A 25,383-nucleotide genomic window follows, 5' to 3' on the forward strand; every position below is an offset into this window, starting at 1 on the left:
GGTGAGTGATGTGACAGAGAAAGAACGACGCGCTAAGCGCTGAGGCTACTTGGAGACGGTTTTCATGGTGAAACGAAGTTTTGGCTTGGGAGCGCCTTTGTCGGCGGGCGGGCGCCAGCGCGGCTCGACGCACTTGGCGGCGTCGTACGGAGAGTCGCGCTCGGGAACGGGATGACCAGGGTACAAAGATTGGATCGTCTTCGCGATGACGCCGCGTAAGACTTCGGCATCTTTGTACAGCGTGCTGCTCGATTCGTTGAAGTTTTGGCAGTTGGAAAGCATGAGCTCGAGGGCGACGCAAAACATCCACGTCGAGGGGTAACCGCCCGCGTTCAAGCATTTTTGAATGCTGCCGAGATCGATGGGCGCAGAGATGGCGCGATAGTACTCGGGTAAAGCCTTACGCGTAGGAAGTAACTCGAAAGGATCCGCGCGTTTGCGTCCTTTTTTGTCCTTGCTCGCGCGAATAGCGGCCAGAACGCTCCGACACGCGCTCGTTTCTTGCTTTGTCATCTCTATCTTTTCCGGCGGCGGAGACGCCTCCGCGGTGTCTTCGCTCATCTCTTCTCGACCGTCATCCGCGAGGTAATCGATTTCTTCATCGGTATCGACATCCACTTTGTTCACCAGTTCCCAGACTTCCCCACCTCGAGCGTCACGAAAGACGAGCGGGTTTTGTCGCAATAGCGCGCCAAGCGCCGCGAGTGGTCTTCGTCCCCAAAGACCACAATCCACACCTTTCTCGACCATGATTTCATAAAGCGAATTTAATGGCATTGCGTTTCCGTGAACACGAGAGAGGACGTAAATCGCGCAGTCGAGCGGGTTCTTCGGCACGCGACGATCTCTCGGCGCGCTGCGTTGAGACTTTCGCTTTGGTACATATTCCTCAGAATCCGAATCATACCGCGCACGACGCTTCCTTTGCGGGGCGGCTTGTGTGTTTGATTGTCTGAGCTCTGGTTGAACGTACTTCTGCGGAAATGGATCGTCTTCGTCTTCAATCACGCCATCATCGACTGGTTTATCCCACGCTGGCTCATCTACGTTGTCGTAAATGTTCTTTGATGGCACCGGGTGGCCTGGAAACCGTTCCTGAACCGCCTTGAGATAGACGCCTCTCAGGACTTCGGCGTCTCTGTAGAGCATCGAAGCGGGATCGTTAAAGCGCTGACAATTGGTAAACATGAGCTCCATCGCGACGAGGAAGAACCAGACATTCGGGTAACCAGCCATGGATTTCCGAAGCATTCGCTCGATCGCCGCACAGTCGACCGGACACTTGATGATTTCGTAGTAATCAGGTAGGGTGAAGCGCGAAGGGAGCCTTTCGAACGGTTCAGATAAGCTTCTACCATCGGCTTCGACTTTGCGAACAGCTTGTAGAATTTCGAAGCACTTACGACGCTCGCTATGCTTCATCGTCGTCGTCGATGGTTTCAAACGCGTGTAAACGCTAAATCCTCCTAGTGGAACTCGAACGGTGGCTTCTTCAGAGCCTGCAACGCCTGGCGGACGCACGTGGAGACGAGAGGGCGCTTTTTCGTCCTCGGCTTCCTCTTCGTCGTTCGGAACAAGCACGTCCGAATCGAGCCACTTCACGCGTTGCATGCAGAGCGCGACGTCCTCCAGTTGACCATCGTCGTACCTAATTGAATGATCGCCGTTCGCGACGTTGTAAGCTTCAACATTCCCGAGGTAGAACAGCTGCTCTGTCGCCCACCAGACCGCTATGCGCCGTCCGATGACATCATCGCCCTTTTCATCGCCGCGTTCGACCAAGTGCGCGCCGATAGTAATGCCAGGCGTGTCGTCGGGATTGAGAACGCGGCACGAATTTCGCCATTTTTTTGAGCTGCCGCAGCCAGACATGCGTTCGAATTCGCCCCCACCGACTATTTTGTCTGAAGCGACATCGTGTATGCGTTCAGCGCGCGATTTGCACATTGTTTGTAACATGCCTACGTGACCGGCACAGGTAATGGCGATTGGATCCGGAATATCTTCCTCGCCTTCGTAGGCCGCAAGATCTTCGGCGCTGTAGCCGATGGATTCCTTCATGCACACCACGCGCCTCCCTCCGTGCAATTCCATCTCAGCCTCGCGGCGAACCTCTTCCTCTTCAGCATCTCTACGTCGACGTTCGCGCTCACGCTCGCGCTCAGCATCGCGTTCTGACTTCTCTGCAGCCTTTTCAAAAGACTCGATGCTTCGCAGGACCTGGTATTCAAACGTTCGCTTTGCGTCGAGATCCTCCAAAGCAATGTTTGCGAGCATTTCTCGTTTCGTCTCGTCGGCGTCGTCCATGGCCGCAGCTTCTACTTTCCGCTCCATGTGCGCTTCGAGGGAGTCTTGCACTTGCTCTTCCGAGTACCCGAATAGCGTGTCACCATCTATTTGGTCTGGCTTCCATTCGTACTCGACGGGTTTGTACCGCTCCGATTCGGTGAGATTGAGTTGATACTTTTCGTATCTCCCCGTTTCAACCATGCGCTTGAGGTGAGAGTGCGCGGCGTAGGGTACCGCTCGCTGGTACAGTCGCTCCTCCGGAAGTTCGTCCGCCATGACCTGTCTATTGGTAATCAACCCCGTACTCGCAAGAGTGACGAGTTTAGTGAAGTGCGGCAAGGACGACCAATCGACAGCGTCAATGGGGTAGTCCTCGACCACGCCTCTAGTCGTCCTCATGAGCATCGTGGAAGTGGATACCGGTGCACCTGGTAAGAAGCGATTGACAGCCGGATACTGGGTCGATAAGGGTTCTGAGTGTCGCTCCCAATCCTTTTCGGTTCGCTCGTAGCGACTCAAACCGTCATCGGCGGCGACGTCCACTTCCATCCTGTCATCCTCGACGACGTCCACGTTCAACACTAGGTCGCCAGCGTCGGATACGGATAACGTGACCGCCACGCGCTCGCATCGCGCCTCCGCATCGTCCGTGACTTCGACGTTCTTCTCCTCTTTCACCTCGACATACCCATTTATTTGAAGGTCCTTGAATTCAACAGTAGAGTTCAAGTTATCCGCGAATCCCATCGGCCGATACGTGTGACCCATGCAAGCATAGAACAATCCGCACGCGGTGCACAAAGAGCGTCGCTTATCTGGACCGAGACGCATCTTTGGTGTCTCTTCTTTGCTGATGCCGCATTGTACGCAGTGGGAGGCGATTTCACCGTCTAAGACGTCGATCTTGTCCACTTCCCAATTCTGGAACTTGTTCTCTTTGAACTGCTTGCGAAACGCCCGTCGTGTCTTTTCTTCTTCGTCAAGTTCATCTTCTTTCACGACGGGAATCGGTGCGTGCTTGACAATCGGCGCCCACAACGCCCTCGCGCGCTCGTCAATGTACGTCGGGTAGTACGGACGGTACCAGCTCGGCGTTGGACTACCCATCAACAAATCTAAGGCCTTCTCCGCGCGTTCAACAATGAAGTCTTCGTAAAGTCGCCGCCGACGTCTTGCGCACTCTTGCAAAATGATCACCGCCGCGCCGCTCGCCGTCGCGCTTCCTTTCTCATCCGTTCGCACGTGTCGTTTATTCTCCTTCACACGATCATTCCCCCATATCAAATGGTGCCAACCCACGTCATCCGTCCACGCCGCGTACGGTTCATCACCGCAGTACCCTTCGACGAAGTAATTCTTCGGCACCAATCTTCCATTCAAACCTCTATCCTCCTCCGTCGCCGTGCCGAGACTCCCCACGTCCGCGTCCACCTCAAACGCCCAATGCGTCCTCAACGGTCGCTCGATCCGCGTGCCGCGCCACGACGTCAGCCTCGACTCTTTCCGTAATTTCTCCACTCGCGAGCTCTGTCTCGCCGGTTCTCTCTTCACTCTCGGTCCTCGTCCTCTTCCGCGGCCGCGTCCGCGCCCTCGCCCTCGTCCGCGGCCCGGCCCGTCTCCCTCTCCACCGATCCCCGCCTCGCTCGCCAGCTTCGCCAGCGCCAAGCGTTCCATCAGCGCTTTATTTCTTTCGATTTTCGCTTGTCGCTCGCGCTCGTACTCGGTGAGCTCTTCTTCGCGCGCCATGCCGCGTCGTCAATCGCGTTCGAGCGGTGAATCGCTTTTTGAATTTGTTTTTTAGTCTGCGCGCCCGGTGCCGGCGCGGAAACCGAACCGTCGTTTGATTGGACGCGCGTCGACGCGCGAGCGATGCGGTCGCGCGCGCGCGCGCGCGCTCGGCGGCGCGAGCGGGACGAGCGCGCGCGACGTCGGCTCGATCTGCGGCGCCGCGCGACGCGGGGACGAGGGGACGACGGGGTGAAATCCGTGTGTGAGATTGAGACTGGGCGCGGCGCGCGAACGCGCGCGAGGACGACGGGCGTTACATCGCTAGAGCGGGACGAAAGGAAAGTCGGGGGAGCGGCGGAGCCAATTGGTGGGGCGCCAAGTCGCGGTGGCGTCGACGTAGTGGACCGAGTACGCGTGGCGAGACGCCGGCGAAAGATTCGGGCGACTGTAGTGCACGTTTTGGCCGTGAAGCACGACCAAGGTTCCGGCGGGGACGTCCAAGGGTTCGGCGACGGTGAGGTCGTGCGTCGGGGCGTCGCCGATGAATTCGACCGCGCGAGTGCCGTCGTGGTCAACGACCATGCGTCGCGCGACATCGGGCGTGCCGGAGAGCGCGTGCAGGCAGCCGTTTTCCAGCGTGCAATCCTCGAGGGCGAGCCAAATTCCGACGCACGTCGGTGGGTCGGTGTTCAAAAAGGTTGAGTCTTGATGCGGCACCACTTCACCGCCGATGGACGGTTGTTTGAATATGTACATGGACTGCACCGGTTGCGGATTCCGCGGCGAGCCCAGCGTTTTGAATAGATTCTTCACCTTTTCCGAGCGACTCCACGCGCGAAACACTGGATCTAAATCGTGCAGCGCGTGTCCGATTTTGTTGATCGAGAGGTGTTTCGGCACGCGCAGTTCGCCCCGTTCATCGAACGCTCCCTCTTCAAAGAAGCAACAGACTTTGTCGGCCGACCCCAAAAAATACTCGTCCGTCGCCCGTTTCTGCCCGGACTGATTCACGGTAGAGAAGATCGACTCTCTGTTTGCGTTGGCGTCGAATTTGTCGACTATTTCCGCCGCGCGCGCGCGCATGGCGGAGATTTCGGTGGGGCTCGCGAAGTCAGTGAGCACCAAGTATCCATGCGTTTCGAACGCGCTGACGTCTTCGGGTGCGAGCGAGCCGCTCGTCGAACACTTCGACCAGGATGTCTTCGCGCGCATCGTGATGCGCGCCGAACGGGGGGGCGACGGGGGCTCCAGAAGCGACGCGCGTGACTGTGATGCTTTTAACCGTCTGCATTTTTTGTAAAACAGTGGCGTCGCCGAGGAGTCGTCACCGAGGAAAGGAAACTAGCAACTCAATTAGTGATTACAAGGTTTTAATGGTAACAAGACCGGTCGGTCGCGTCGCGTCGCGTCGCGTCGCTCGCTCGCCCTCACGCGCGAGGTTCGAAGTTCTTCTTGAAAGTTTCGGCGACGAGGATGGGAAAAGCAATAGTGGCGTCGACGTAACATTTGACTGGTTTGGCATCCATGGTGATCTTTCCCCAAGACACTGCCTCGTCCGGGCGTGCACCGGAGTCGCTTCCATCGAACTCTTGCGCGGTGTTGATGAACACGGCGTAATCCGCGCCGTTTCGCATCAAATTACTGTTGCAAATGTGGTGCTTGGCGACGCCGCCGCCGAGAATAATGATGCCCGTCTTCCTCGGCCGTTTAACCTTGATCGACTCATCGTTCATCGCTCGAACGTCCGCGACGACGTCAATGACCAAGCCTGGGTTCTTATACGAGTGAAAGTACAACATGTCGCCGATGGAACCATCCGTCAGCGCCGGACAATAGCAAGGAATATCGTTCTTCGCAGCCCAATAAAAGATGGAATCCTCGTGATTAATCTCCATACCAAGCCGCTTGATCACCGATGAGCACGTCCATTTCACGCCCTCTTCGTTTTGTTCCCTGAGCATCGCGTCCAATATCGGCATGATCCAATCCTCGAAATCGCAATAGTTGTCGTTTGGCTGAATCAAATTTCCGATTCGGTTCAATCCCTTCCCCCGCAAATCTTTCCCGCGAAGCGCGAAATCCCCCAAATACGTCGGTTTCATGCATTTTATGAAATCTTCCTCAACCCCACCCGCCGTCGTGCACAGCACGTCGATCATCTTATTTTTGCACAGATATTTAATAGTCTCTCGCGTCCCGCTGCTCGTCAGGTTGCTCGTCCATCCCAAAAATATCTTCGTTCGCACGTTCGCCCTGTGCGCCTCCCCTCGCTCGTCCTCGTCCGTCTCCTCCGTCACCGCCTCGTCGCTCAACCGCCACCGCAGCATTCGATTCACCTCCCCGATCGCTTGTCCCAGCGACGTCGCTTGGTACCCGGTGGTGTAGAGCGACCGCATCAGCGCGTCGTAATCGAGCGCGCCCTCGAAATCGTACCCTCGCACGACGCTCGCGTCCGCGGGCATGGGTTCGGACTTCACCAGCACCGCCTGCGCGGCGGCGTTCGGGACGCCGTGCGACATCTCGAGACGGCGGCGTCGCGCTCTGGCGCCGGCCGGCGGCGGGACCGCACGCGTCCCGGCCGTCGTCGGTTCGCGACTCGTCCGAGTGTGTCTTCGTATTTAACGTCTCAGACGACCATGACGGGACGATTGCGAAAGGTGGCGCCAACACCATCAACAGCAGCGATTTTCGACACCTTCGACTTCACTTCCCGAGACGACGCGAGGACGAAACGATGGGCGAAGACGCGAAGACCGAGACGGCGTACGGCGCGATCGCGCGCGACGTCGACGTCGAGGCGACGCCGCTCGAGGGCGAGCGGGCGCGACGCGAAACGCTCGCCGCGAAGGTGCGCGGACGAAAAACGCTCGGATTGGCCGCGGTGGCGCTCGCGGGCGTCGGCGCGGTGGCGCGGGCGCGCGCGCCGGAGATGTTCACCGCGTCGCTCGGTCGCGCGCCGCTCGTGCCGGCGCTCGGATTGGCGGACGGGGCGTATTACGCGCGGGGCGGGAAGCACCGACTTCGAGACCCGTTCCTCAACGGCGTGCCGATGAAGCAGATGACGGACGCGCAGAAGAGCGCGAACGTTGTGAACTGGTGCCGTTTTCGTAATGTCGCGAGCAACGGAAACTTTCGATGCGGCGTGACGTGTCGCCAGGACGGAGAAAACGGCTCTAACGCGCCGGAAGTCTTTTACATCGGCAGCACGCCGGCGGACGATGACGGCAACGTCTATCGCACCATCAGCCGCAAGGGTGAAGATGGAAATATGTACGTCTGTTATTCTGACTGGTCCCAGAATAATGGCTGGAACAGAAAAGTCATGAAGTGTCCGACGAGCGGATCCAGAGCTGTTTTGACGAACAGCACCAGTCTTCCCGAAGGCGCGAAGTTAACAATCTCGGAAGTGCCCGCGGCCAAGAAACACACCCAAAACGTGGAATATGATATGGGCACCCTCTACACGTTCGTGAACAAAGATCTCGCGAGTCGTGAATCGGGCAAAGGTCTGTGCCGGGATTTCGGCAGCTCAATTGCGTGCCACGCACGGCAGAACAACATCGCGGACGTCAACGCCCAGTTTGAATTCATCCCAGTCGTGCCAGACGACGCTTCCGGAGATGTCTCCGCTTGCCCGGCGTAAATTTGCCGCGTGATGCGTACTAAGTCTCGCCATCCCTGGCGAATTTTGTTCTCAAGAAGTCATCGCCAGTCGACGATGAATCCCAAACTCTTACAATAAAATGCGTCCTTGTAATAAAGATGATATCTCCAAATGACTAGTGCTACTGCGCGCTATGTACTATAATCTTGATCTAAGAGATGCGGTGTTCGCCGCGGCGTCGGCGACGTATCCCGCCTCGGCGTCGTCTAAATCCAAACCGTACTTGATCCTCGCGAGCGACGACAACTCTTCAGAGTCTAAAGTTCGCGACAACGCCTCGAACACGGTGAGTTCCTTGATTTCGTCGCCGCCATCTCGCACGCGTACCGCTTCCCCGCGCTCATTGATGCGAAAACCGACGTCTTCGGCGCGGTTCAACATCAAAGAAATCTCCCTTCGCGCCTCTGGAGGCGTCTCGGACCTCAGCACCACGCTCGGCAACCCATTCACGATCGCCTCTCTCAGCCCGGCGTCTCGCGTCAGCGCGTCGCCGTAACGAATTCTCCTCGATCGTTCCCATCGTCGCTCGAACACGCTCGGCACGTCGTACTCGATCAACTTGAGCGCCAAATTTAAGTGCGACGACCCGAGCGTGGCGTAAGCCCACCGCCGCGACGCCCACGTTCGCGCCGACACCTCCGGGAGCACGCGCGCGTTCGCCCGCGAGAACGCCTCCCACCGTCGATACGCGTCTGATTTCAGCATATCTCGCGCCCGTTCGCGCACGACGACCGGAACGTCGTGGTTTTCGTTGAATCCATCCTCGCAAATCGACATCGCGATGCCGTGGGCGTGTTCAAGCGAGACGCCGCTGTTCGCCCTGTTCGTCGCGTCGGGGATGACGAGACGCGGCAAGACGCGCTGCATCTTCGGTTCTCGCCATTTAGAGAGCAGCGCGTTGAGGCGAACGACGTCGCCGTCATCGGCGTCGTGGGCCATGGAGTGCGGCGCTCGACGAATTCAATTCTGTTACAAACGCGCGGCGTCAGCCCCAAATTTTCTTGGTCATCTCGTCAGGCGTCGGCTCGCTCGGGTACGTGCCCAGCAACACGTACTGTTCTAATTCACGAGCTCCCGTGCGCTTGTACAACTCCCACTCGTTTTCGTAGTACGCGAAGCGCAGGGCGCCGTAAATTGGGAAAAAATACGGCTTGCGATACAACAGCCGAAAATGGTACACCTCCTTCCACGCCGCGACGGCGTCCATGCGCTCCTTCCTCCCTCGCACCGACATCACGTTCCCCGCGGACTGCACGTCGTCCAACCTCGGATTAATCATGATCATCGGCTTATCGCCCACGACCGCCTCCATCTCCTCGATGTACGGCAGCACCGAGTACCCCACGATGTTTTGCGGCTGCACCAATATGAAACAATCCGCCCCCTCGCCGTCCGCCGCGCCGATCCCACCGCTCGGGTCGATCATTCCCTCCGTCCCCGGTTCCCAATCCATCATCCCGAGCAATTTCGACACCCCGCTCAGGCTCAGCGGCAGCGCTTGAAACACTCCCTGTCCCATGCTTCGCTGCACGCAAATCTTCACTCGCAACCCGTCGCGCGCCAGCGCCGCCGCCGTCTCGCGCACGAGCTCCAGCGTCGTCCCGACGCGATACACGTCACCGTTTACGTTCAGCTCCGGGAACTCGCTCTTGATCTTGATGCGTCGCTCGCGCGCCGTCACCGCGGCGACGATCGACTTCGTCGCGTCCTCGTAAAACCATCGCCGCGTCGCGCGCGCGTGCGGCACGTTGTTCAGCAGCGTCGGGACGTCGACGCCGGCGTTCGCGCGCGACTTGGGCGACGCGCGTCGCGCGCGCGCCGGCCGCGCGAACGCCGGCGCGGTCGTCGACGCGCGCATGACTGTCGTCGTCACTCAGAGGCGCGCGATGGGATCGACGCGCGACGACGACGACGACGACGACGACGACGCGGGACGCGGCGAGGCGTCGGCGACGGCGACGCGCGACGCGATGGCGGCGCCGGAGGCGAGCGCGGCGACGGGCGCGGACGAGGACGCGTACGACGACGCGGTGGAGACGCGCGACGACGAGGCGGAGGTCGAGGCGGAGGTCGAGGAGGAGGTCGAGGAGATCGTCGTCGACGGCGCGGTCGGCGCGATGCAGCGCTCGGGTGAGCTGACGCGTGAACTTCGAGAGGAGGCGGAGGAGGAGGACGAGGCGTCGCTGGAGGAGGATATATCGCGAGAGGAGGCGCTGTCCACGGCGACGGAGATGATAAAGTCCGTCGCGAACGGGGACGAAGCGCTGGACGCGGCGAGGTTAGGGAGCTTGTTGTGGGCGCTGAGTAACGCGCTATTGGAAGATTTGACGGATAGGGATGATTTGCGAGTGCCGGGAAATTCGCTCGAGACGTTTCCGGTGGAATTGGTGCGAGATATCATGGCAAACATCGAAACCTTGGTGATTGCGTTGACGTTTGAACCCGAAGACGCCGTGACGCAGCGAAGCGGACAAAAGATTCCGGCGATTGGGTCCCATCGCGTCGCGGCGGCGGAGATTTTGGCCGTGCTCTTGCAAATCGGATGTCAAGACATCGATGAGCGCATCGCAAAGCTCAAGCTTCCGAGCGACGGTCAGTTTGTCCTCGTGTCGCTCGTGCGCATGTTTTTCAAGTACAATTGGAGTTCGGCTCTGCACGCGACGGTGATTCGTTTGATTCTCGCCGCGTTGGTGAGCCCACATGAACCGCTGTGGGCGCCGATGTTTGAAGGCGGTGAAGAGAGTCTTCAAGGCTCGCTCGCGAAATCCATCAAGGAAGCGTTGGCGACCAAGCCGATTTCAACGCGTCTGGGGAACGTGGGGAGTGTGATCATCTTGGCCAACGCGCTTTGTGAACTCGAAGCGTGCGACGACGTCGAGCGCGCGAGCGTTCGCACGACGCTGCAAGAGGATCCCGCGTGGCGCGCCACCGTGGAGGGCGAAAACAACAGTTTGGCGAAGCTAAACGAAGAGCAGGCGGGCGGTTTGTGCGGCCCAAAGCCGACAAAGTCGCCCGCGTTCATGGATTCGGGCATGGGCTCCAACGTCATCAGCAGCCAAGAGTTGCTGAGGATGTTGCAACACATCTCGCTCGGACAGTAAGGAACGGCGAACGTCTGAACATTCGAACATCGCCGTCTTTAGTTGAGAATATTGTGAACCACGAACATAGGCTAAAATTTTGCTATCGCGCCGCGAGCAACGGCGAGCGCGCCGGCGACTTGAGCGGCGTCTTTGATTTCGCGAACATCGACGACTGCGCGTGCGAACCGCTCCCATCCGCCTCGACGCGCGTACGCTTCGGCGTGGCTTGTGTCTCTTCAAAGCTCCACAAACGTTTCGGCGCGAGTCCGCTCGCGCGCGGCGTCGAGACCGCCGTTTTGCTCGGTGTGGGTGAGAAGAACGACACGAGCGATGCGTACAAAGTGTTCGCCACGGGCGTCATCGCCGCTCGCGCCGGCGTCGGCGGCGGTTCGTAGCGGGATGTCCTCTTTCGGGATGTCGACGTCACCGCGGGCGCCGGCGCCGGTTTCGACGGGAAGTGCATTTCGCGCAACAGCGAGACGCGTTGGAGATAGGCTTCGATGTTGTCGATTGTCGACCCCGCTTCGCGAATGCACTCCACGGATGAGCTCATGTCTTCGGCGGCTCGTATCCACGGCGCTTGCAACGCAAGAATCGCCAAAGAGCTTCGCATGATCGTCTCCCGCGGTTCTCTATCGGCGTCGACGAATATCAAATCCCACACCCGCAGCACAATCGGCACCGACGCGCATCCGATCAGCGCGCACATCAACCACCGCGCGGTGAAGTATTTCACCGCCAGCCCCATGGACTCGAGCTTCGCGTGCGCCTCGCTCGACACGCACCGAAACCTGTGATCGAGCGTGTCCAAGTCCGCGCGCAGCGACTTCAAACCTTCCGTGAAATACCCCGCAAACATCACGTTAACCACGACGTGAAGCGTCCAAAACGCGTCCTCCTCCGTCTCCATCACCAACAGCAGAAATCCACCGAGATAATTCATCCCCTGCACGTATCCCGCCGCCGCCGACGTCGCCGTCGCTCGCAGCACGCGACGCAACGCCGGAAGCGCGTCGCCCGTCTCCGCGAACCTCGCGTGTTCGGGAAACGTTCGCGCCAAATCCATCTCAATCTGCGCGTCTCGCGTCGTCGCCGCCGCCGCGTCGTCGCTCAGCTCCGCCGCCCTCAGGTACTCTTCGTACGTCGTGTCGCTCGCGCGCTTCGCCGCCTCCGCGCCGCTCCACGCGAACCAAAGCCGCGGTCGCGCCTCTCGTCCGACGCCGTTCGCGCGCGCGAACGCGCGGACGAGCTCGCCGCGCGCGCGCGCGTCGCGGCCGTTCGCGACGAATGCGCGCCAGCGCCGCTCGAGGCGCGCGTCGGATTCGCGGAGCGAGGACGCGACCTCGCGCGAGGGCTCGCGAGGGAAGCCGAGACGCCACGCGTCGTCGCCGGCGTCGTCGGGCGCCGCGCGGTCGGCGCGCATCGCGCGCGCGGGTCGCGAGATGGCGATTTAGGGGAACGAAATCGTGCCGATTCATCTTCGAGCTCGAAACGCGACGCGAACGGGAATGCGAATACAAGGAGGGGCTAGCGCGTCGGCGTCGGAGGATCGAGCGCGGAATCCGTGAGTTTCTGAGCGATGCGCTCGGCGGAAGGCGATGCGGTCGTGAAGGCGGCCCAGGCGTCGGGACCGCGCAGTAATAAGGAATTGGTGACGACGGCGACGGAGCTCGCCGCCATCATGGCGCCCGCGGCGGAGGGGTTGAGGGTGAAGCCGTATTCGGGGAGCAAGACGCCCGCGGCGAGTGGAATGCCGACGGCGTTGTATGCGAGCGCCCAACCGAGGTTCTGGCGAATCTTTCCGAGGGCGTTCTTGCCTAATTGTACGGAATCAGCGACTTGGGAGATGGCGTCGTTCAGAAGGATGACGCCGGCGGCGTTGCCGGTGGCTTCCATTCCTCGAGACATCGCGATACCGACGTCAGCGGTGACGAGGGCGGGGGCGTCGTTGATGCCATCGCCCACCATGGCCACTTTCAAACCCTTGGCGCGAAGCTTTTCGATTTCATTTGCTTTGTCGCCGGGGAGCATGCCGCCGAGTGCAACGCTGTCGGCGCCCAAGCCGAGCTCGCCCGCGACGGCGGTCACGACGGCTTGTCTGTCGCCAGAAAGAATGTGAACGGTGATTCCGGACTCTTTCAATCGTTGGACCGTCGCTGCTGCATCTTCACGAATCTCATCCGTGACGGTGAGCATACCCATAACGCCTCGACCTTCGACGCCGACGGCGACGAGCGAGCACGTCTCGCTCTCCGCCCACGCTTCTTCGAACGAGTCGCTCGACGGTCCGACGCCTCGCACCTTCTCGTCCACCCACGATGGTGCGCCGACGAAAACGCGTTCGCCATTTACAGTCGCACTGACTCCACGACCCGGTTCGGTCTCTGACGCCGAAGCCCGCGGGACGGGGGTTAAATTATCCGTCGTCTCGAATCGCAAATCCGCCGCACGCGCCACCGCCTTGGCGAGCGGGTGCGTCGTCGTTGCCTCTACCGCAGCGGCGACACTTAAAATATTCCAATCATCGTCACCACTCGTAGCGTAGACCGATTTCAATTTCGGCTTCCCTCGAGTGATCGTGCCCGTTTTGTCCAACACGACGGCGTCGACGCCGGCGATGGTTTCCAGCACGTCGCCGCCGCGGAGGAGGACGCCGTTGCGCGCGCCGAGAGATGTCGCCACGAGTACTGCGGTAGGCGTCGCGAGACCAAGCGCACATGGACACGCAACGACGAGGACATCCGTCGCTAACTTTATCGGACCCATCCACGGCGCCGCACCGAACGATCCCGCTTCCATGAGCGCGCCCGGAAACATGGCGTCGCCCGCGAGCGTCCAAAACCCAAACGTCGCCGCGCTGATGCCCATGACGCCGAACACGAACGGGCCCGCGATGGCATCCGCGAGTCTTTGAACCGGTGCCGCGCGCCCTTGCGCTTCCTCGATCGTTCTCGTGATACCGGCGACGATGGACGAGTCCCCGCTGCTCGTCGCTTGAATCGTGAGTGGGCCCTCGAACACGCCCGTGCCCGCGTTTACGTCGCTCCCTCGCGTCTTGTAAACCAGCACAGGTTCGCCCGTAAGCGTGGCCTCGTCCACACCCGCGTTTCCGGCGACGACGACACCGTCTACTGGGATAATTTCACCCGGAACGACGCGCACTAAATCTCCGGGCTTCACCGCCGCTCTGTCCACGTCGAGCATCACCGAGTGATCGGCGGGATCTTCGCCTTCTTCGCTCGCGCGATCAGGCACCACTAAGCGCGCATCCAACGGCAGTAGCGAACTTAAAGAACGCAAATCCGCGCTCGCCCGCGCGCGCGCGCGACCTTCCAACGCGCGCCCGAGCAAGATGAACGCCATCAACAGCACCGGTTCCTCAAAGAAATCATTCGTCCACTGCCCGTACTCGTTCAGCTGCGGATTCAACGCCCCCGCGGTGGACAACCCAAACGCCGCGAGCGAGCCCACGCCGACGAGTGAGTTCATGTTCGGCGCCCCGTTTGCAAACGCCTGCGCGCCTTCTACTAAAATCTTCCGCCCCGGTCCCAACAGCGCCCCCATCGCGAGCGTCGCCCCGATCCACGGCTGCGCCAACGCGTTCAAAACCTCCGTGTGCGCGTACTCGTGCAGGCCAAGCGCGTGTAAGTGATGTGTCAAATGCGTCCCTAAACACGCCGCCGTCAATCCCCAGGCTTTGTATAAATCCCACTTCGTCCGTTCCATCTCTTCCTCTCGTCGCGCGCTCGCCTCTCTCGCCGCCGCCTCCGCCGCGCGTCCGAGCTCGCGTCGCGTCATCTTAAATCCCTTCTTCCCTATCTCCGCCACCGCGCTTTCGATCGAAGCGTCTAAGCTCCCTACTATCATCGACGTCGTTTTAAACCGCACCGCCGCCGTTTCCGTCACTAAATTCACCGCCGCCGCCTCCACGTCGTCTCGCGCGTCGAGCGCGTTTCGCACCGCCGCGCTGCATCCGCCGCACCGCATCCCTTCGATCGCGAACAGCACCGTCGAACTCGACGACTCGAGCGACGACGCGCTCGACGACGTCGCCGACGTCTCTTCATCGCGCATCGCGATGGCGCGCGTCGACGCGAACGCGCATCGTCGCGAATCGCCGAGTCGCGCGCGCGTCGAGTTCGACGGTGCGCGCGCGCGGGCGACGACGCATCGCGCGCGGGAACGCGGACGCGCGAGCGATGCGAGCGCCCGGACGCACGCGCGTTGGCACGCGACGCGCGGCATCGGACGAGCGACGCGTGATGACGATGATTGATGGGCGATCGGACGGCGAGGCGACGACGGCAAGCGCGGCGACGACGCGCGAGGACGACGCGCGGGAGACGGCCCGAGAGCGCCGCGCGTGAACGCAGCGATACGATTATAATACGTGTATTAAATACCTCGCGCGCGCGCGTCGGCGCGCGTGCGACGAAAATATTGTTCTTCGTCGCGAGAAGTCTTCTCGCCGCTCTCGCCAAATCTAAGCCTAGTCGTCGTCTTCTTGGGAAAAAGACTTTTCGAAATGGGAAACTACGCCGTCCGCTACCATGAAAGTGATGGCTTGTCCGGGGGGGATGCGCATCAACCTCGGTAGCAGCCCCTTCCACATCGCCAACATCCCCTCTTCCTTCGGAATGAGATACAACGCGTGCAGGAAAGATTTGTACTTGATGACGCCCGCTTTGCTCTGCGCCATGAGACGCGTCTTCACGACGTCGAACGGTCCCGTGGCGACCGGCCCAATCGTCGCCGCCAACCCACCGGAAATTAAAGATTGCACCGGATGCAACGCCATGCCATCGCCGTCGTGTTTCCCCCACAAGAATGAGTCGACGTGCGCCTTGGCGGTGAACAGACACATTTGGTTCGTTCCGTTTCGCGCGATGGTCGGCCCCGCGCCGTTCCACATCGCCATCACACCCTCTTCCTTCATGATCGTTCGCGCGGCGTGTAACGTGCCTTTGTACTTCAAGTTCACGCTCCCCTTTTGTTGCTGCAAGCGAATCTTCACCACCTCAAACGGGGTCACGATGCACAGCGCCTCGACGACGCCCGCGCCGAACCCCGCCGCCATGCGCTTACCCGTCGTCAATTTCCCCTCCTCGTCCCTCAGCGCCGCCTGAAAAGTCGCGTTCGTGCCCATTCGCAGCATGTACTTAAAGCACAAGTGCGTCGCGAACGCATTCAACCCCTTCCAAAGCGCCCCCACGCCTTCCTCGGCGTGAATCTTCTTGAAGCAGTCCACCACGCCCTTGTATTGCCCCGACTTATCCAACTGCAACCGCGTCTTCACCACGTCCACCGGTTGCAGGCAGCACGCCTGCAAAATTCGCCGCGCTCGCGCGCGTTTCGTCAGTCTCGTCGTCGAGGCGTTCGATCGTCGTCATCGCTCGATCGCCCTCCGCGCGTCCGCGCCTCGGGGTCCCGTCCCGCGCGTCCCGCCCGTCCCGTCCCGCGTCGACCCCGTCGAGCGCTCGCGTCGATTCGCCGCGCTCGACCGCGCCGCGCGCCGTCAAAATTCGCGCCATCGCCCGTCGTCGCGCGCGTCTCGCACCTCGATGACGCCTCCGAACGATCCCGACACGCCCTTGACGAGCGGCAGCAGCGCGGCGGCCCGCGCCGCGCTCCGTTTCTCCGTTCGTTCGCTCGCGCTCGCCGCGCCGCGGAGCCGGCGCAGCGCCGGGACGTCGTACGCGTTCGCGGGCGCGGGCATGGCGCGCGCGAGCGCTTCGATCGCGTCCGGCGCGCGCGCGAGTGCGGCGGCGCGTTTGAATTTAAATGATTCATCGTCAGCTGGCGCGCGATGATCGACGGCAGAGCGCGACGCGCGGCGCGGCGCCGGACGCGGGCGCGACATGGCGCGAGGCGCGACGCGGAGCGAGGGTCACGGCGCGAACGGCGCGCGAACGGCGCGAACGACGGCGATGGAGGGGATTCTGAGAGCGCTGAGCGGGGCGAAGGCGCAGACGAACGCGCGCGAGGGCGACGGCGGCGATGGCTTCGCCGCGAATCTGCGCGCGCAGCTGCCGGCGCTGATGTCGGTGATAAATCCCACGAACGGTGCGCGCGCGCGACGGCGGTTCGAGCGCGGGACGAGAGCGACGACGCGGTGGAGGCGCGCGAGGCGATCGAACGCGAGACTGACGAGAAACGCGCGGGACGCGACGAACGACGCGCAGTGTGCATGGAGGAGAACGAGGTGAAACAAGCGCTGGCGCTGCTGAAGGGGGCGCTGAAAAAACATCCAGGAGCGTTCGCGCTCGGGGCGGGGACGTCGGCGGTGAGGGTGTTCGCGAACGTCTTCGCGTTGTCGGCGGTTTCGGACGCGAGCGCAGAGTTTCACGAACAAGTGCACTCGGTGTTGTACGCGTTGATGTCCGTGGCGTCGAAGAGCGATTTGGTTGGGATGCATGAGTTGTGTAAGGGGTGCGTGGAGCTCGCGAGCGATTCGAAGAGGGTGTTGGAGTTGTTTCCGGGGAAGCGGTACGGGGGCGAATTCGGCGCGGCGGACGACGATTTCGAAGACGAAGCGAGTCGTGAAACGATCGTGTTGTGTTGCTTCGACACCGCGCTGGCGCACGTGAAGCGAAGCGAAGAGACGAGTGGGCGGAATGGTGAGGCGGGAACGAACGGTTTGTCGTCGTCCACGAGCACGGGGCTGATGATTGAAGTGCAGAGTTTGGAGTGCGCGATGAACGTCACGAACACGGCGTGCAAACTCTTGGAGTGCGCGTTGTTGACGAATCCTCAAAACGTCGCACCGTTAACGACAAGTGAGTTGTTGTTCACGCTCTCGCGCTTGCTCGTCATCGGCTCGCGAGACGTGCAGCTCTCCGCCGCGGCGGTGCTGAAGAATCTCATAGCGGACATTCCAATAGTGCTGGTGCCGTGCGACACCATTTTAGCCGCGATCGCAACGTTGCTCACGGGGCGATCGCTACGACGCGACGATAAAGTCATTTTAGAGTTGGTATACGCGCTGAAAGAACTCGCGGGTGAGGATGTCTTGCGAAAGCACGTAAACGTGTTGGCGACGTCCATACTGACTGCGATCGAATCGGCGCGCGATGAATCCGTTCGCGCAGTCCTTTTCGACGTGCTTCGGATGTGTCTGTTGATGCGACCTTCGTTGGCAATCCAGGCAATAACTCTGCTTCCTCATGCGGTGGCGACGAAAGGTTCAGACGCTTTGGTTGAATGCCTGGCGATGGCGTTTTCCAACGCGCGCGAGCAAGACGTCGACGACGAGGACGAGGTTGAAAAACGCTCCAGACTGAACGAAGGTGAAGGTGAAGACGTGCACACGGTGACGTTCGATTACGACACTCGATCGGAGTGGATCGAAAGTTGCATCGTAACGTCAATGGAGTTTTTAGGTGGCCCAGACTCTGCATACGCGAGAGAGGGCGGTGGCAGTCAGTTGCAACGTGCCGACTCAATGGAATTAGAAAACTCGCTTCGGGATTCCGCGCCGAGCGAGTACCAACGAATTTTAGCGATCTCGGTGATCGTGCGTTCTATCGCTGCATCAACGGGATCTATGCGTATTCGACGCATCGCCGCACAAGTTACGTATAAATGGCTCGGATGGATTCGAGCGTATGATGGCGACGCTTCGGACGCGCCAACGACGCGCATGTACGCGCTCCTCGCCGAGGCTGCGAACTGTCTAGTAAACGTTCAAACAGATAAAGAGAACAAGGCTCCACCACTGTTGAGCACGAAAGACATTTCTTTAGATATTTTGACTTGGCCGTGGACTTCGATCGCAAAGAGAGACCCGAGCGCTCTGCTCGACGACGAGACGATTGAAGGCGATCGAATGGCGAAACTCGCCGCTCTTAATCTCGCAGTTTCTCTCGCATCATCGGAAACTTCGGGGGAAAAGGTGAGCTCTGAAGCAGCTCGGCAAGTTCTCACGAGAGCCTTTGCGGATCAGGATGCAGGCGTTCGCTCGTCAGCAGCAATTGCGGTGTCTTTCGTGCACGTCCTCGCGTCCAATCCGCCCTCGGGTATCGGCGCTTTGCAGCGTCTCAGCTCGTTGAAGGATGCCAAAGAGATCTCAGTGCGGAATGCATTTGCGACCGCACTCGGGGGGCTCGCTGCCGCCGGGGTTTTGCATGGTATTCAGAAAGCTGCCGGAAATGAAGCGATACGCAACGCCGCGAGACTTCACGGTAACAGAGCCGTCACCGCGGCGTTCAAGACGTGCAGCCACGAACTTGGGAGCGATGAAGCAAAGAATGCGATGAAACTTCTCGCAGACTCTATGCAGGCGTTTCATGAAGTCGTAAAGCGAGAGGTCATTAAAGCTGTGCACTCAATCGACGGTGATGACGTCGCCGCCGGCGCGCCAAAGACACCCGGAAAGTTTAACAGAAACAAACGACGTCTCACTGCGGGTACGCCAAATGCAAATAGGCAAAGGAGTGACGCGCAGAAGGCGCCTTCACTGAATGCGGCGTTGACTCTGCAAGATTTAAACAGCGCAGGACAGCTTGAAGGCGTTATTTTAGATCGTGCCGATCCAGACGGTTTGGTCGCCGCGAGCGGTTTGCGTTCGTTGCGCTACGTGTTTGAGATTTTCAGCGCGGCGGGAGATTTTACCGAAGATGGTGAAACATTGAAAGGTGCCCGTGCGCTCGCGCAAGCGGCGTTGAGAACTGCACATCACAAGTCGCCGCACGTTCGCGAAGCGTTATGCGAAGCGGCGTCTGCGATCGTCTCTGATGATATCTTGCTCGAGATGGCGCCGCCAAAGAATGAGCGTCCCGAGGATCGAAGGCGCAGTAGTAGTGCGGCGTTACTTCACGCGGAGGCTGTGGTTAACGCCCAACTCACGTCAGGTCTTCAAATTCTCCGCAACTTGAAGGAAAGCATAGACACTGCCCCAGATTCATTCATTAAGGAGTCCACGCTGCGAACGTTTGCCGCGGTGGCAGAAACTTTGACGATTCCGGGTGCGACTTCGGCAGCCGTCATCGTGTACTTCAAAAACATTATCGACATGGATCTCACCGCGCAAAACTGTGCGATTTACTTATTGCGGCGTCTTGCAAAAAAGCGTCAAGTTCGAACGAGAGAGTTATTGTTTGGCGTTCAGGACGTTGCGGCGCAAATTGGCACGTTACTTCCGCTTCACGAGCACTCCATAGCGACGCTCGCCGAACTAGCGAAGATGTCGCCGCGGCAGCTGTTGGAAGAAATTTTGCCTCTCTCCATGATGCGCCTGATTCGCACCGCGATCGGCGCCGGTAGCGAGAAGCAAGAAGATTTGTCGATTTTACAGGCGTACGCGCATTTGTTGAACAAGGACTTGCACCAGCTTGTAGCGGACTACAGTTACGAAGCCATCGCAGAGCTGATCAACCCAAGGACGCTCAAGCCTTTGAGTGAACAAGAAAGCAACGCGTTCAAATCCTTTTTGCAGAAGTACAGCAAGGATGATCTTTTGACGCTTATTTCCAATCAAAAGTTTTACATCATGAAGGCTCTAATCACACGAGCCGGTGCGGCGATGAAAGACGAACAAGAAGACATGATAACGTCCGCAGCAACCATGATGACAGTGTTCAAGGCGCTCGCCGACGCGGCGCAGTCGGATGCCCACGAGGTCAGTGATTTTTTCCGTCCTCACTTCACACGGATGGAGATGGTCTTGTTCGATAAAAGTGGTGATACGCTCTCACACAAGCGATATATTCGCTCATTGACCATCATGGTTTGGATCATCGGTAAACACTTGCCGCAATTCGCACCAAAAGTCATGGCGCATCTGGCGCACGCGCTCAACAATCCAGAGCTGCGTCGGACTGCGTTACAGAGCTGGAAAATACTCGTTCAAGTCTTGTCCGAGCGTCCTGCGCACTTGCAGCGTGCTGCTGATCAGATAGTCGTCGCCATGTTGCCATATTTGGACGCGAACGCGCAAAAGGATGACGAGCATGGCTCGGACAAAATCGCTCAAGCGAGAGCACTCGAAGACGCGAATCAAGCGGCGGCGGTGATTGACGAACTGGTCTTGCGGCGAGGAGACGTCATGCGAGGCAATCTGGCTAGATTACCGATGTTACCTGACGTTCAGCGTCTAGAAGCCTCGAATGCGCGTATAGCACAAGAACGAGGTCTCGTGTCACTTCGCCAACTTCTCGGCAGTTTGACGGAAAGCCTGGCGGACGAATCTCTTGCCGTTCGCACCACCGCTTTGACTGAAATTCGGCGGCGCGTGAGCAATCCCGATAACGGGATGGAGATCCAGGGACTAATCCAAGGTGTCGAAGGTACGGCGGCAGACCCCATCATGAGTGCATTAGTTGCAGCGCTTTTGAAGTGTTGCGAAGGTGAAGGATCGAGTGAGGCGTCTCGTCGCGTTCAACGCGCTGCGGCGCAGTGTTTGAGCGAACTCGGCGCGATCGATCCAGGTCGTTTGCTCATCGCTTCGCAACAAGTACAAGCGCTTAACAGTGAGTCAATCACGGTTGCAAGTATTCTGCTTGTCGATCATCTCGCGCGAACTGTGCGCGGGGCGAACGATTCAGATATGCTCGATGCCGCAGCGTACGCGGTTCAGTGCGTGCTCATTCACGTCGGTTGCCGCCCAGAAAGCGTGGATGAGGACGATGCAGTTGGTCTTGAACTTCCCAAAGGGCACAGCGCTGACGGCATTGAGTTTTGGGAATCATTACCCGATGAAGCTCGCGTGGTATTGGCACCATGCCTGACATCCATGTATTCCATCAGCGGCATGAGCAAGGAATCCAACGTCAAGCAGAGGCCACTGTACGGTAGCCCGACTGCAGGAACCACTTTCAACAAGTGGATCGTGTTTTGGTGCCGAACACTCGCGCTCGAAGCGTCTGGCGAAAACGCTCCGTTGTTCAAGGCAGCAGTTAGCGTATTTCGTCACGATATTCGTATCGCTTTGTTTCTTCTACCATACATGGTACTCGACGCAATTCTTGACAATGAAGAACGCAAAAACGAGGTGTACTTGGAGATCGTCGCTGCTTTGACCGATGCTGCGGGTGGAGATCGCGCGAGCGAAGATCAGAACTTTTCAGGATCGAGTACGTCTCATGGTCGCACTGAACTCGCCGCGCAGACGATATTCTCTCTACTCGATCAACTTAAAGGTTGGGCCGATGCACAGCAAGACGCTAGCGGTGTCAATCCTGTGCATAGCTTGATGCGCGACTTGTCCTTCACACTTCTTGCCAAGGCTGCGCAAAGGTGCGGTGCAAGTGCACGGTCGCTGATGTACTTTGAAGATTATTTACGGTCGAATAAGATGGTGTTGAATCAAGCTACGTGCGTGAAGCAGCACGACATCATGGACGTCGACGTGAGCTTCTTGGCGACGATTTATCAAGGCTTGGCTGAACCAGACGCGCTCGTATCAATTCCGCGCTTGCGCGCCACACCTCAACCTGAAGATCAGCTCTTACAGCACGAAGAAGCTGGAGAATGGGAAGAGGCATTGGTACATTACGAAAGCGCCTTGCAGCGCGGCGAAGAGCCCATGAATAATCTCGGCATTTCTGTCGCTGAATGGGGACGCTTGCGGTGCCTGCAAGGCTTGGGGCATCTTCGAACTGTACAGCGCGAGGTTGAAAACCTGATTCGAACGCGCCCTGACGCCCCACCGACGTTGGCCGAGGCTGGCGCCGCCGCCGCTTGGCGACTTGGCCAATGGGACGATCTGGACTCGCTTTTAGGGAAGATTGATTCTGAAAATTCAAGTCACGTCAACAGCGGAATGAAGCGCTCGCACAGGCAGATGCATGTTGCACCATCGGCGCTCACACCCAGTGGAATGCCACTGACGGTCGGAGTGGGTACTCAATTAAATGCCGATGTCCCGCAACTAAGCGCAGATGCCGCCATAGGGCGTGTCCTCCTCGCTTTGCACAAGAACGACGGTCACGCGTTTCAGGTGGCGTGCGCATCGGCACGGGACGCACTCATTACACCTCTCCGCGCGGCGTCGATGGAAGGGAGTTACTTACGCGCACACGCCGCTTTGGTTCAATTGCATTTACTTCAAGAAGCCGAGTCTTCGTACAACGCCGTAGTTTTGACAGAAGAAGCCCGTAAGGCTGCCGCAGCCGCGAAGACGCGCATACCGACAGATTCGTCAGATATTCCGCTCTGCGCGGTGAAAGAATTTCAGTTTTGGCACGACCGACTCGATCGCACGCCTCCGAACGTCGCCACTCGAGAGCCTATATTGGCTTTCCGTCGCACGATTTACAAGCTTCTCGGCGCAAAATTGGCGGCGTCGAAGACTTGGTTGGAGCAAGCCAAGGTGGCGCGAAGCGCAGGACACTACGGCGCCGCGCAACTCGCGTTATTGGAAGCGCGTTCGGAGATTGGAATGTCCCTGCCCCTCGCATTGGAGCAAGCCAAGCTACTCTGGGCCGGGGACAGTCACCAACGTGCCGTGTTGGAAATCGAAGAGGCTTTGAAGGATCAAGACGCCGTTGCGGCGCATCCCGAACACGCCGCCAAGGCTGTTTTGCGATTGGCGCGATGGGCTACCGTCACCGGTCAAAAGCAAAAGAAAGAGATTCTCACGCTCTACGCGAGTGTTATTAAAAGTCATAAGAGCTGGGAAAAATCTCATTTCCACGTCGCTCGATACATGGATGAGTGGATGAAGGACGCGACGAAGAGAGAGCTCAACGGCGAAATCGGCGCAAATTTGCCCGCCTCAGTCCGACGGAAAGGCATAGGTGGCGATGACGAGGAAGCGATCGACCTCTTGAGTGAAACTGTGCGCGAGTACGGGGCGAGTATAAAATATGGTCATAGGCACATTTACGAATCACTCCCACGCATGTTGACGCTTTGGTTCGACATCGGCGACAGAGTGTACGAGGCGGAGGCGGAGGGCATGGAGAATCGAAATTCAGCAAAGCTTAAGAAAGTGTTTGCCGAAGTTTTGTTCGCCATAAACACCTTTTCTGATCAGCTGCCGCTGTACAAATGGCTCACAGCTCTTCCTCAGCTTACATCAAGATTGGCGCACAACGATAGAAAGGTGCGAGAGCTGGTGCAAACGCTCGTGACTCGACTCCTCATCAACTACTCTGATCAAGTCTTGTGGGCGCTCGTACCGATGGCTCGTTCGCGCGACGCAGTTCGCGCGAAGAGCGCCAAGGATGTGCTTACGAATGCAAAACATGGAAAGCAAGACAAGACGGGCATGCGTGCTGACCGAGAGCTCATAAATCAGTTTGCCCTTGTGGCTGATCAACTCGTCAAACTGTGCAATTACGCGCCGAAGACGCAAGCAAAGAATGGTCGACCTCCTAGGACCTTCAGCTTGATGAAAACCTTCCCCGATCTCGCCGCCCTCATGCCGACTCGAGTGATGATTCCCGTGCAGAAGTCGCTCACGGCGACGCTTCCGCCGGCTGGCACGAACCCGACGGATCACAGACCGTTTCCGCCCGGCACGGCGACGCTCTTCGAGTTGGGCGACGCCGTATCGGTGCTACCTTCGTTGCAAAGACCGAAGAAGCTCACGATGCTTGGAAGTGATCGGGAAAAATATGCATTCTTGTGTAAGCCCAAGGATGACCTTCGTAAGGATTTGAGAATGATGGAGTTTACCACGATGTTGAATCGCTTGCTGGCGCGAGACGCCGAGAGTCGCAAACGCAGACTGTATCTCAGAACGTTTAGCGTCATCCCGCTCACCGAAGATTGCGGTATCATCGAATGGGTGCCGAACACCACTGGCTTTAGACACATTATTCAAGGTTTATACGCAGACGACGGGCTGTACCACAAGAACTCTCACACAGAGGTGAAGGAACTTTACGAAAAATGCAAAGGCCGCAACCCGACGTCTTGGTCTCGAGAAGTTTTGAGTCGACACCCACCCGTGTTCCATCGCTGGTTCTTAGAACGTTGGAAAGAACCCGCGGCTTGGTTCACCGCTCGTACTGCGTTCGCGCACACTGCGGCGGTATGGAGTATGGTCGGCCACGTCGTCGGCTTGGGCGATCGACACGGAGAAAATATTTTGTTTGATTGCAAAACGGGTGACGCCGTGCACGTCGATTTCGCGTGCTTGTTCGACAAAGGTTTAGAATTAGAAATGCCCGAGCGCGTTCCTTTCAGGTTGACGCAAAATCTCGTCGACGGTCTCGGCGTCGGTGGTTACGAAGGCGTGTTCATGCGAGTGTGCGAGATTACGCTCACCGTCTTGCGTTCGCATCGCGAGGCGCTCATGAGTGTCCTCGAAACCTTTGTGCACGATCCTTTGGTAGAATGGACGAAGAGTTCGATTCGCGACGCTTCGCGTGGTGGACGTTCAACGTCGTCGTCCACGCGTGGCAAAGACGCGCTCGAAAAGATTCGTTCGAGACTCGAAGGCGTCGTCGTCGGCGTCGGCGCCGCGCCGTCGTTACCGCTGAGCCCGTCGGGACAAGCGCGACGTTTGGTCGAAGAAGCCGTGTCGCTCTCAAATCTTGGCTCGATGTACATCTGGTGGATGGCGTGGCATTAAGAAGACTCAGTAAGAAGTAGTAGCTTAGTATTCGTGTAAGATTAATAGCCGGATAAGTAGTAAGACAGTGGTTGGCGACGCGCGCCGCCGAGCGCTAAAAT

The 25,383-nt window shown here is 58.9% G+C and overlaps 11 protein-coding genes across 11 annotated transcripts; 3 read left to right on the forward strand and 8 right to left on the reverse strand.

The window, feature by feature from the left end:
* Positions 1 to 45: 45 nt before the first annotated feature.
* On the reverse strand, positions 46 to 4,035 carry BRD3501 (predicted protein; the record flags this gene model as incomplete). Its single annotated transcript, XM_001418948.1, has 1 exon — positions 46 to 4,035. One exon carries the CDS (start codon positions 4,033 to 4,035, stop codon positions 46 to 48), a length of 3,990 nt encoding a protein of 1,329 aa, XP_001418985.1.
* A 303-nt stretch (positions 4,036 to 4,338) lies between these two features.
* On the reverse strand, positions 4,339 to 5,229 carry OSTLU_35257 (predicted protein; the record flags this gene model as incomplete). The annotated part of the gene is made up of 1 exon (XM_001418949.1): positions 4,339 to 5,229. The coding sequence occupies one exon, from the start codon at positions 5,227 to 5,229 to the stop codon at positions 4,339 to 4,341; it is 891 nt and encodes a 296-aa protein (XP_001418986.1).
* A 215-nt stretch (positions 5,230 to 5,444) lies between these two features.
* Positions 5,445 to 6,536, reverse strand: OSTLU_35514 (predicted protein; the record flags this gene model as incomplete). Its single annotated transcript, XM_001418950.1, has 2 exons — positions 5,445 to 6,251; positions 6,315 to 6,536. 2 exons carry the CDS (start codon positions 6,534 to 6,536, stop codon positions 5,445 to 5,447), a joined length of 1,029 nt encoding a protein of 342 aa, XP_001418987.1.
* A 188-nt stretch (positions 6,537 to 6,724) lies between these two features.
* OSTLU_32767 (predicted protein) lies at positions 6,725 to 7,769 on the forward strand. Its single transcript, XM_001418715.1, has one exon. The coding sequence runs from the start codon at positions 6,752 to 6,754 to the stop codon at positions 7,658 to 7,660; it is 909 nt and encodes a 302-aa protein (XP_001418752.1). The 5' UTR covers positions 6,725 to 6,751; the 3' UTR covers positions 7,661 to 7,769.
* A 50-nt stretch (positions 7,770 to 7,819) lies between these two features.
* On the reverse strand, positions 7,820 to 8,620 carry OSTLU_93059 (predicted protein; the record flags this gene model as incomplete). The annotated part of the gene is made up of 1 exon (XM_001418951.1): positions 7,820 to 8,620. The coding sequence occupies one exon, from the start codon at positions 8,618 to 8,620 to the stop codon at positions 7,820 to 7,822; it is 801 nt and encodes a 266-aa protein (XP_001418988.1).
* A 46-nt stretch (positions 8,621 to 8,666) lies between these two features.
* On the reverse strand, positions 8,667 to 9,539 carry OSTLU_16234 (predicted protein; the record flags this gene model as incomplete). The annotated part of the gene is made up of 1 exon (XM_001418952.1): positions 8,667 to 9,539. The coding sequence occupies one exon, from the start codon at positions 9,537 to 9,539 to the stop codon at positions 8,667 to 8,669; it is 873 nt and encodes a 290-aa protein (XP_001418989.1).
* A 30-nt stretch (positions 9,540 to 9,569) lies between these two features.
* On the forward strand, positions 9,570 to 10,814 carry OSTLU_32770 (predicted protein). Its single transcript, XM_001418716.1, has one exon. It carries the CDS (start codon positions 9,652 to 9,654, stop codon positions 10,780 to 10,782), a length of 1,131 nt encoding a protein of 376 aa, XP_001418753.1. The 5' UTR covers positions 9,570 to 9,651; the 3' UTR covers positions 10,783 to 10,814.
* Positions 10,815 to 10,864: 50 nt separating this feature from the next.
* On the reverse strand, positions 10,865 to 12,187 carry OSTLU_16235 (predicted protein; the record flags this gene model as incomplete). The annotated part of the gene is made up of 1 exon (XM_001418953.1): positions 10,865 to 12,187. One exon carries the CDS (start codon positions 12,185 to 12,187, stop codon positions 10,865 to 10,867), a length of 1,323 nt encoding a protein of 440 aa, XP_001418990.1.
* A 272-nt stretch (positions 12,188 to 12,459) lies between these two features.
* Positions 12,460 to 14,787, reverse strand: HMA2 (P-ATPase family transporter: copper ion; heavy metal transporting P-type ATPase-like protein; the record flags this gene model as incomplete). The annotated part of the gene is made up of 1 exon (XM_001418954.1): positions 12,460 to 14,787. A coding segment is annotated over one exon (2,328 nt), but the record flags the coding sequence as incomplete, so codon positions are not given.
* A 466-nt stretch (positions 14,788 to 15,253) lies between these two features.
* Positions 15,254 to 16,480, reverse strand: OSTLU_16237 (MC family transporter: succinate/fumarate; the record flags this gene model as incomplete). The annotated part of the gene is made up of 2 exons (XM_001418955.1): positions 15,254 to 16,087; positions 16,322 to 16,480. 2 exons carry the CDS (start codon positions 16,478 to 16,480, stop codon positions 15,254 to 15,256), a joined length of 993 nt encoding a protein of 330 aa, XP_001418992.1.
* A 211-nt stretch (positions 16,481 to 16,691) lies between these two features.
* OSTLU_32774 (predicted protein) lies at positions 16,692 to 25,282 on the forward strand (the record flags this gene model as incomplete). Its single annotated transcript, XM_001418717.1, has 2 exons — positions 16,692 to 16,827; positions 16,947 to 25,282. 2 exons carry the CDS (start codon positions 16,692 to 16,694, stop codon positions 25,280 to 25,282), a joined length of 8,472 nt encoding a protein of 2,823 aa, XP_001418754.1.
* Positions 25,283 to 25,383: the final 101 nt, after the last annotated feature.

The sequence above is a fragment of the Ostreococcus lucimarinus genome, chromosome 7 (assembly GCF_000092065.1).
Source record: "Ostreococcus lucimarinus CCE9901 chromosome 7, complete sequence".
NCBI lineage: Eukaryota > Viridiplantae > Chlorophyta > Mamiellophyceae > Mamiellales > Bathycoccaceae > Ostreococcus > Ostreococcus sp. 'lucimarinus'.

Excerpts from the sequence above, each read along its gene's own strand:
- OSTLU_32767 (XM_001418715.1), top strand. The coding sequence starts at position 6,752 with ATGGGCGAAGACGCGAAGACCGAGACGGCGTACGGCGCGATCGCGCGC.
- OSTLU_32770 (XM_001418716.1), top strand. The coding sequence starts at position 9,652 with ATGGCGGCGCCGGAGGCGAGCGCGGCGACGGGCGCGGACGAGGACGCG.